The sequence below is a fragment of the Carassius carassius genome, chromosome 31, assembly GCF_963082965.1.
Source record: "Carassius carassius chromosome 31, fCarCar2.1, whole genome shotgun sequence".
NCBI lineage: Eukaryota > Metazoa > Chordata > Actinopteri > Cypriniformes > Cyprinidae > Carassius > Carassius carassius.
This window is the reverse complement of record NC_081785.1, coordinates 23,944,004-23,954,417: the sequence shown is the minus strand read 5'-3', so window position 1 is coordinate 23,954,417 and position 10,414 is coordinate 23,944,004. Positions and strand designations below refer to the sequence as shown.

At 37.3% G+C, this 10,414-nt stretch overlaps 1 protein-coding gene across 2 annotated transcripts; it reads right to left on the bottom strand.

The window, feature by feature from the left end:
- Positions 1-1,682: 1,682 nt before the first annotated feature.
- On the bottom strand, positions 1,683-10,158 carry LOC132111797 (kanadaptin-like). Of its 2 annotated transcripts, none has more exons than XM_059519397.1 (14): positions 9,347-10,158; positions 7,995-8,190; positions 7,787-7,915; positions 7,641-7,701; positions 7,255-7,394; positions 6,518-6,678; positions 6,358-6,427; positions 6,073-6,265; positions 4,882-4,978; positions 4,541-4,766; positions 4,211-4,309; positions 3,935-4,011; positions 3,367-3,436; positions 1,683-2,099 (listed from the first exon to the last, which is right to left on the bottom strand). In XM_059519397.1, the coding sequence occupies exons 1-14, from the start codon at positions 10,139-10,141 to the stop codon at positions 2,050-2,052; spliced, it is 2,364 nt and encodes a 787-aa protein (XP_059375380.1). In that variant the 5' UTR covers positions 10,142-10,158; the 3' UTR covers positions 1,683-2,049. The 2 variants fall into 2 exon arrangements, with proteins under 2 accessions (XP_059375380.1, XP_059375381.1); XM_059519398.1 differs by having other exon boundaries at positions 4,882-4,975.
- Between the last annotated feature and the right edge of the window lie 256 nt (positions 10,159-10,414).

Below are 10,414 nucleotides of genomic sequence, written 5' to 3'. Positions count from 1 at the left end.
CAAAACTGTACTATACCTACACACACACAGACAAACATATATGTGTGTGTGTGTGTGTGTGTGTATACACAAATACATTTAGTCATTCAGCAGATGCTTTTATCCAAAGTGACGGATGATGGAAGCAATCAAAATCAACAAGAGAGCAATAATATGCAAGTAACAAGTCTCAGTTAGCTTAAGTTAGTTTAGCAAGGTTTTTTTTTTATTATAAAATAAACAGAAAGAAAATAGAATATAAAAAGAATAGCGCAAGCTAGTGTTAGAGGCCTTTTTTTGCTTTTGTTAATTGAATCATAATTAAAAGAAAACAAATAAATAGAATATTAAAAGGTTAGAGAAGTTTTTAAGAAAGCGAGCAGTTAGTAAATGAATAGAGTGCAAGTCTAAAAGGGGGATTTAAAAAAAAATAGAATTAGAATAGAGAGTGCAAGAGTTAGAGGGTCAAATAAAGAAGGAATATGTGATTTTAGCCCGTTCTTGAAGATGGCTATATATGGATGGATATGTACATATAGTATTTATTTATTTATTTTGTTCAGAACAAGCATCAGAAATGGCTTAAAAAAACCATTGTATTTCTGGTCTACACCCTCCAGAACAGTATTACTGTAAACACATATCTTATTTGTTTTTACAGAAATGTATTGATTTATTTTATGGTTACCTTAACCTTTATTTTTAAACACTCCTTTAAAAGATCATAGATAATGAACAAATGTGAGAACCGCTAATGTGTTTAACAGGCAATGTGCAAGTGATTATTAATATTGTAATTAATATTATAATTGACTTCATTAAAAAAAAGGACCATATACGACGACCTGAAGAGGAACATTTTTAAAATTATAGTAAAAGGCAATCAACAAGATGACCAAAGGCATACAGACTTTGTTTCAGGAAGCATCTGATCATGTTGATAATTTAGAGGCCATAGATATTTGTGCATCATCAAATATGATCAAATTTATACGGCTTTATACGGCTATAAGATCCCAAAACCTCAAGACTCCATGTTGGTGAGACACAGTGTAGATTTTTAATTGACAAAATATAACAAAAACCACATTTTGTATATGACTAAACATGCTCTCCAAACAATGGAGAATTTAAAAGCACTAAAAGGTTTGGATACACAGAGTAGTGAATGTGGGGGGCCTAATCAATCCTCAGAGACACCTACACACACACACACAAGCTCACACTTCACCAACACTGAGTCAGTCTTCATTAATATCAAGAGAAGTGAACACACACATTAATAATGTACACAGAGCTCACTATCACTCCCTTTCTTGCAAACACACACACACATAGACGAATTCATTAACCGCTTGCTCCCAATCCTAGAATGCCAAGCAAGTGTCCAGATGGCTGGTAAAGCCATCTCTCTCTGAGGAGGCATCATTAGCAGTCAACAGAACCGCATCCAACAGGAGCTCTCGCCATACGGAGCGTGGCCACTCAGCCAAACTGAAGAGGGAGTCCGCCGTTGTTCAGAGAATGACCCAGAACCACGCACTGAGTGGTCAATGAGCTCGCTTAAGCTTGTTGAAATGATCCCAGAACAGCAAGCTGTGCGTAGAGATTTGTCAACAACAGAAGTGCTTAAACATAAGTGGACTGACACGACTGACACAGCTGAAGAAAATACAATGTCAAATGGAATACATTTCGAATTAAATAACCAGAAACTCCAAAACATTGTTTGCCCAGGAAACCAACCCCGAAAACAGAATGATCTTTTCCCCAACCTTCAGCTACCTCCACTCCAAAACTATCCTTGGTTTCAGACCAGGTGTAAAAAGGTGGAAATGGATGTATTTTAAAGAAAACAGGGCATAGGGAAATGAAAATCAGTCACGGGACCAAACAGTTTTCAGAACAGTGCTAGAAACATCTTATCATAAGCTTACATCTGTCGAAAAGTTCACTCTTTTGGCACAAAGATGGGAAAAAATGATATATCTGGCCACTCCGAAGGGCTAAGATGAACGGTTGGACTGATTCCATTCCTGATCCAGTGAGGATGGTCTTTTCTTTCTCTATTCAGTATCCGTACTTATCATTCAGATGTGTTCGACCATCACCGGTCTGACCTGTTCAAAACAGACACACAGGATAAAATGATCTCTTTGTTTCACCCGTTAAACATTTCTGGTTTATGACAGCATGAAATGGCAATTACAAAGCATTTATTTGACTTCCATAAGTCAAAGAGAAAATGTAAAGCAAACTAACACAGGATAATCATTTATTTGTATGCATCAGGGACCTTTTCTAAAGTAATTGGGGGAAAATGTAAATTTTTATGCATAGATATTTATATACCGTACATATAGGCAATCATAAAAAAAATTCAAAAGTCTCTAATAATCTGGAAGTCCCTAAAATATGCTATTATTCAAAAGTTTGGGGTCACCAAGACTGCATTTATTTAGTCAAATACAGTATATGGCAAAACAGTGTGATTGTAAAATATTACAATTTCACTTTTATTTTTTTAGATATGTTAAAAAGTAACGTATTCCTGTGATGGCAAAGCTGAATTATTCCCGTCTTCAGTGTCACATGATCCATTAGAAATCATTCTAATATGCCGATTTGGTGCTCAAGATATATTTCTTCTTAACAAAACAGTGTTGCTTAATATTTGTGTGGAATATGTGATACATTTTAGGATATTTAGATAAAACGTCTTTACTGTCCTCATCCTCGCTGAGTTAAAGTATACATTTCTTTCATAAATAAATAAATTCATTTTACTGACCCCAGACCCCAGCAGTAGTCTAAATTGAACAAAAATTCTTTCAAAGCAGATTAAAGAACACACTATGCACGTCTGCAAATGAAATATACTTCAGGTCAACATTAAGTCTTTATACATTTTGATAAAGTCAAAGATATCCATATGGCTAATACAGTGTAGTAATAAGGGCCATTTGTTTTTGCTTTAGGTTCGCTTAACATGATTACAACTTAAGCACCATATCAACAAAAATGGATTCTGGCAGAGACTGGATCTCCCTCTTTTTTTCTAAGAACCAAAGAACCTTATCGGATAATAACCTCCTGACTTTAAGATAAATTCCTTGGCCTGGAATTAATGCTTTCCAATAATGCAACTTCTCTAATCTCCAGAAATGTCAGAACTATGCTTTAAGTGTCCTAAGATCAGAAGCTAACACTCATTCAGCGAAAGCCTGCAAATTGAGATTTAATGGTGCACTGCCAAGAATGTTTGATTTCTGATGCATATTTCTAACTGCACAAAGACATAAGTAGTTGTTTAGGGTTTTGTATAAAAGTACAGGAAGGACTTAATTATATCACAGTCATCAGGGGTGAAGAGAGGGAGCTATTTACCTGACGGAGGAACCCAAACGCAGTAGTCGGGGTCATCTTCTGGGTATTGCTTAGACATGGTCACAGGAGGCTAGAAATAAGGGTAGATATATGTATAAATATCAGGGCACATGGAAACTAATTCTAGAACTTTACTGTAAGTTACAGACAAATTGTACATGTTTAGATTCATACAGTGGTTGCATATTTACACACTTAATGATCACACAAGGGTTCCAGCTAGCAGAGTGACTTTGTAAAAACAATACAATAATATTTCACACAAGAATTATTTTGTATCTACCATATTTACTACAAACATGGTCTGGTTTGACAACCAGAAAAAGTCGAATCACTTTTTTTTGTCTTCATTTCGAATAGTATATCAGTCTCACAAGTGAATACCTAATAAACATATTTTTGACAAATGTTTAATTTGAAAAGCATGCTTTTAAGTTAACTTCATTTAAAATAAAAGCCACTTTTTTATATTTTGGGGCCAGTGTAGGTCCAAACCTCAAACGGCTTGTTTTGTCGATCTTTGCCATATTTTATGTGGATAATAATTATTTACTATTACAATATTTACCCTGCTTGGGCCGATAACTTTCTTCTTCGTATTTGTCTTTGGACTCTGGACATTTGAGACACTGCTCTCAAATTCTTCTGTTGGGATATGAATCATAATTAAAAACAGTGTGCATCAGACATTTGTCACAGCCATTATCCACTTAAAGGTAAAGATAGAAGCACCAATTGTAACAACAATCAATAGACAAACGGAAGAACATTTTTAAAACAGTCACACTTCACCTTTCAAAGAAATTACAATACGTGAAACCATACACAAAATATCTGATTCTACCTTTTGGAGGAGAGGCACTTTTGTCTTGAAGATGGGCAGACTTGTATTTCTGTTTTTCATGAGATGCAGCTATCTTGGCAGGCTGGTCCTCGAGGACTACTTTGGCTAGACACACGGAAATATTTTAGACAATATCTAGCTCTGATTACATGCTAATATCATGGATGACATTTTGTACATAGTGGTAGTTAAGTAAAATGAGACTCTGTGAGGCACAACACTGCCTTCTTGTGGTCAGAAATAGAATTACACTATGTATTACAAGTAATTAGTAAATTCCTAACAAAGCGTTGTAAAGGCTGTGGGTAGTTATTTTTGTAAATGTCTAACCATTAGGGCGGTGTGTCTGAGTTTCAGCTCTGTCTGCACCGGAGTGTTCTGAGCTGGTCGGCTCTACAGACTGAACAACTTCCATATCACCATCTGTGAGCATGTCCTCTGTTTTCTTGTTTTTTTCCTCCTCTTCTTCTTCTTCATTCTCTTCCTCACCACCAGGGGGCATTTCTTTCATGTTGAAGAGCTCGGGAGGCAGATTGGTTCGCTTTTGGGGTAACGTCTACTCATTTGAATGAGAGAGAGAGAGAGAGAGAGAGAGAGAGAGTCATATGCAACTCTTACAAAGCCTAAGAATGACCTATATATTATTCCTTTATAAATGTAAAAAGACTCACTCCTATAGTTCCAGTCTTCAGTTTGAACTTACTCCCTCCTTTCATGGCTCCAAACAAAGGCAGAGATAACTTCTTAGGTTTCTCGGTGTCCTGACTACTAGATTTGTGTTTAAAGCAAACAAACAAAAACATTACATACAAAATTAGGCCCAAATTCTGTGTTTTTAAATTCAGGATTAACTTTTTCTAGATTCCGTTTCTGGTTTAATTACGCTCTAACAATCAACATTAGGCAATCAGATGAATTTATGAAACTTTAACAATTGAAGAATTTATTAAAATCCGTGATTTTTGAGATGACTTTGGCTTTGTCTTTTTTAATTTTTCTGGATTCGGTTTTGTTGTGGTAATCCAATTAATACATACAACTTTACCAATTTAATTCAAATCAAAAGAAATTTGAACAATTCCTTTCATTTACTGAAAAACAAAGTGCTGTGCTTCAGAGGTTTGCTGGTTAAACTAAAACATAGTAAAAAAAAAAAAGTGTGATATTTCATAAACAATTATTAACAATTAATGGCCCACTTGAAGATCTTAGAACATTTTGGCTTTACTTATCAACAGTGGAATGAACAGGAGACATGAGCTCCTTTCACACCGGAAAATTGGGGGAACATTTCTGGGTCGCCTTCTGTGTGAACGCAAACACATCCCGGGATTGATTCTGGGACCTAGTAACATTGCCGGGTTCAGTCCCGGAACGAGCGCTGTGTGAACAAAAGCCAGAACTAACGCTGTAAAGGGTGTGTTGTAGTGATGAAACGTTATCGCGCAACTTTTTTACCAGGTGTTTTGAAGGAAGATCAACATTCGCGCAAAAAAAATATGTGCAAACTGTAATGAAGCAGAGATCAGTTAGCTCCTCACGATCCACGCTGAAGCGGAGATCGTTCGCCAGCTTAAATAAAAGTTAACGTGCCTAGCGTTTTGGACTCGTACATTACACGTCACGCCCTGATGTTACGTGTCTTTGCGGGACCTTTACGGGTTGTGTGCGAACACACGCACATATTCCGGCTAATAACTGGCAGTGTGAAAGGGGCAAAATCAAGTGACCTGGGAACAACTGCCAGCAGTTAAATTACCCGTGTATTTTCTGGAATCGCAGTGTGAAACGGGCTATGTAGTGTTGTCCTTTTTTTTTTACAGTCTATAGTACAGCGGATCTGAAAGGGACATTGAGCTCACCTGCTGGCCTGTAATGAGGGCAGCTGGGTGGGTTTGGCCAGGTCTGCTAGCTTGCGTAGTCTCTGACCTTCCTTCTTCAACTCGGCTACATGTAAATGTAGCTTCTTTCTCTCCACCCCATCCAGCGCGGCCTCGCTCCGTACGGCGCTCATGAAAGCATCCAGAGGGTCCTCTGTGGAAGAACTGGAGACTCCTGAAGGAGGACAACAAACAGGAAGTGTAACCTTACACATCATGAAATATGGAGAAAAACATGAAAAAGGACAGAGCCTTTCACCACTTTACCTTTCCCAGAAGAACTGAGCCTTTTCTCAGTGTCAGCCAGCTCTTTTTCCACCTTAGCCAGTTTGGCTAGCTAAGAAAGAATACATATTACATCAATACCGGGTACAGCACACACAGGGGCATGGATAATCACAAAGGAAATATGATGCAGGGTCAATACCAGTGATTCATATGTATCAGGACGCTCCTGAATCTTTCCAGCCTTCTTCATGCGTTCAGTCCGCTTCTTCTCCACTGCACCTGTCCGGTCAAGGAACGTGTCATCATCACTGTCATAAAAATCTTCATCTTCCCAGTTCTTCTTCTTGCGTTTGCGGGACACTGCAAAGAGACACAAATAGAATGCTTGCAAGTGGACTATAAATGCTTGGCAAAAGAAAAAGAAGAAGAATGAAAACTAGAAGTTTTATTGACCTGTCAGCAAACAAAATATCATTAAAGAGAGACCAACAATTTAAAAACTGGAAACTGTTCAATGTAAATATGTGAATTAAGGCCAAAATTAAATATATTCATCATATAAAGTGATCGAGTCTCTTCAGAAAAGTTGGTCTGAACAGTTTTATATGGATTACTTACTGGAGACAAAAAATAGTCTCCATTTAGTGCTTAATATAACAGCTGCAATCTTGTTGCTGCTTAATGCCACCACTGTGAGTAAATGGAGTTGAGGAGTCGACCCTGAAAGACCCATAACTGAACAACCCTACTAAATTCTAAAATCCACAGTTTTACACAAATGTCAACCAAAATACATAAACAACTATTTTTTTTTTTTTTTTTACATTTTATATGGTAAAAAAACAAATAGTTAACATGGCAATTGTTAAAAAGGTTTATCCATGAGTATGAGCTCAGTCATAAATGTCACTGAAGTCTTCTGGTAAGTCTACCTACCTGCCTCCTGTCTCAGAAGACCACGGGCCTCCAGGATGCGGCAGGCCTCTAAGCAGCACTGGACGGCTGCTTCTTTCTTTTTCCCTGTGTGGGTCACTTCAGCCACCAGCTGCCTGCCTACAGAATCATCCACCGGCAACCTAAAAGACACAGAAATCACAATATTTTCTAAAAAAGTTATTTTCAAACCTCAATTTCTACATAAATGTCACCAAAATCACCTGTATCCTTTTTCCAGAAGTAATATTCACAAATGCATAGCCACCAGTATGTGTATTTCCATAGATAATTTTGCCACCAATCATTGCAATTTTTGTAGCAGGTGTTAAATTGCTACAAAAACCATTTTGACAAGGTTTGGCTACAAACAGAGATTAAGTGCTTACTTAATTCTGCAGAGCCAGGTACCATGGCCTTTTTCTTCATACTCAAACTCTAGTTCTTCTCCTGAAAAGAAAATAAACAATTATGATTTTATGGTTGTATGTTGCAAAGAAATCAAGATTTCATGATTTGAATCAAGTTATTTTACCTTCTCTGTCATAAAAGCCCTGTAATGCCTTTTTAGGATCTTTTAAGTAAGCTGCTTCCTGATCCTCCTGAAATTCTGTGGCGAACGGATTCTCCTCATTCTCATCCTCTTCTGGCACTGCCTCTTCAGCTAAAAAAAGGACAAAGTGTGAGATCACTAAGAATGAGGTCGTTATAATGGACTGAGGATCATCTGTTTTCTTTGTTACCCATTCCCCAAGAGCATCCAGTATGTTCTGAGGAGCTTCCCCTTGAAGCACTGGCTTCGCTGTCCTCTTTCTCTTCCTCCTCATCTGAGCCATCACCCATCATCCTCTTCTCCAGCTCTTCTCTCTGTTTTCTAGCACGCTCTCTGAGCTCTGTCACCGTCAGTTCAGATTCCGCTTCTTCGTCAAACTCTGGACCCTGAGAGAAGAGGGAATCTAGTATAATCAAAGCTAGCTCAAGCTATAATAATAATAATAAGGAGCATGAGAGAAATCGCTTACACCTTAGTTTGGGGACCAATTCTCACTATTAAGTAACTATTAACTATGTTTTTGGCTTAATTAAACTCCTAATTTGCTGTTCATTAACAGCTTGTAAGGTGGTTGTTAAGTTTAGGTATGAGGTAGGGTTAAGGGGTCTAAAATATGGTCATGCAGAATATGGCATTAACCTGTGTATAAGTTTATAAGTACTAATAAATTGCCAATATGCTAGAAATAGGCATGTTAATAAGCAACTAGTTAACAGAGTTGGTCCTTAAAATAAAGTGTTACTGATCAAAGTGGTCTAATCATTAAAAATTCATTAAAAAAATCATATATATAAAATTGTATTTTATAAGGGTCAGACAATCACTAGATAACATACATTCTTAATTTTTTATCAACTGCTGGACTACACTGTAAAACTGATTTTTCTAAGTGGTAAATAAAACAAAGATTTCTGTAGAATGTTTATTTATTTATATATTTTTATTTTATTTTATTATTGTTATTTTCAGTTTTTCATCTTTTCTCGTGTTTAATTCAATATGTAACTTTTAATGTTTTTCCTTGTAATTAATTGTGAAATTTACTAGCAACTTCTGAGTGAAAATAATTCTTGATTACTTTGAATTGGTAAACACAGTTTCATGGTGAAATACAATAGTTACTACAGCTATTGTTACTATTGTAAAGGCAAAAAAAAAAGAAAAAAGACAAAGAAAAACAACAACACATCTGGTAACCTATCCTACAGAAAAGCATTAATTTTTTTTTTTTTAGGTCTGATTACTTTTAGTCTCTTTTAGAAGAAAACTAACATAACCCCATTTATTTATTTAATACAGTGTAAGTACCAGACATTACCAGTGTAAAAAGCAGACAGCAGTGGCTATTGCCAAGTTACAGATTATATTACTAACTGGATCAACTATGGTATCATGGCTGTAACACGTGTTAATGACAATGAATGTGATATTGAATACTGTGATATTGTACTAATACTTAGTAATAACCTATTTGAGGCTTTTCTATCAGGTTTTGACATTGTGGCATATGTATTTTATGTGCTACTCTTAATAAATACACACCTGCAAAATAAAGAGTCTCGTGCTTCCTCCAAACTTCAGAACGTGTCCCACTCGTAGCCTTATGTAAGTTTTAGGTGGTATTTTGTTCTTATTCACAAAAGTCCCATGAGTGCTGCCCAGATCATAGGCATAGAAGCCCTTCTCCTCTCCTACGACCCCGTCCTGCCCAGCTCTGCCCCGGTACTGCACCACAGCGTGATAGCGGGAGATGGACGGGTGCTCCAGAGACACATCACACACCGGCAATCGACCCACCACGAAGTAACTTCTCTGGGTCAGCGGGACCGTGTCTAAGATTGAACCGTTTTTCAGCAGCTCAAACGAGTAGCGGATGTCAGGAACAGATCCCCACGGGGGCTCGGTGTACGGGAGCGGGGGGAAATTACCCGCCGGGGGTAGTTTGGCAGGAATCTTAGGTAGGATGTCTTTCGGTTTCGGCTGGACCTTCTGTACCTCTGATTTCTCGGATGGATGATCGCACGGGTCTGTTTGACTGTCTGTGGGGTTTGCAGATAGTTGCTGGTGTTTACTATCCGTGCCTTTATTCTCTGATATGCTGCTGCTTATTTCCTCTGTTAGTTTCTTGCTTGAGTTTAACCCTCCTGATTTCTTCGCAGGGAGAGATGGAGCTACAAAAATATCCGGTTTCTTAAAAGAAGCATCTGTGGTTTCATTAGTGCTGGAGAAGTCTTGTTTAGTATCACCGGTTTGACCGTTCTCAGGGCGCGAGCTACTCTCTGTTTCCATTTCAGTGTGATTATTTTCTATTTGTCCGCTGCTTTCAGACTCCATCATGTGTCCACTACACGATATGGTGTGTGTTTGGTGTAACTTTTTAATGATTCCGATCCTGTAGTCTAGAATTTCTGATTGATCTTATTTAGTTAATAACCAGAAATGTATCAAAATATTTTAATAATTATGTATAATAATTATTTGCAATATATAGTAGTTTTGACGTTTTAAAGTTGTTATGTCTTATCTCTATTGTCTAGGAACTATTTACATTCTGTACGGAGACATTTTAGTGTTGTACCTCACATTGGTCGTCGTTCATTCGTCGTTTTG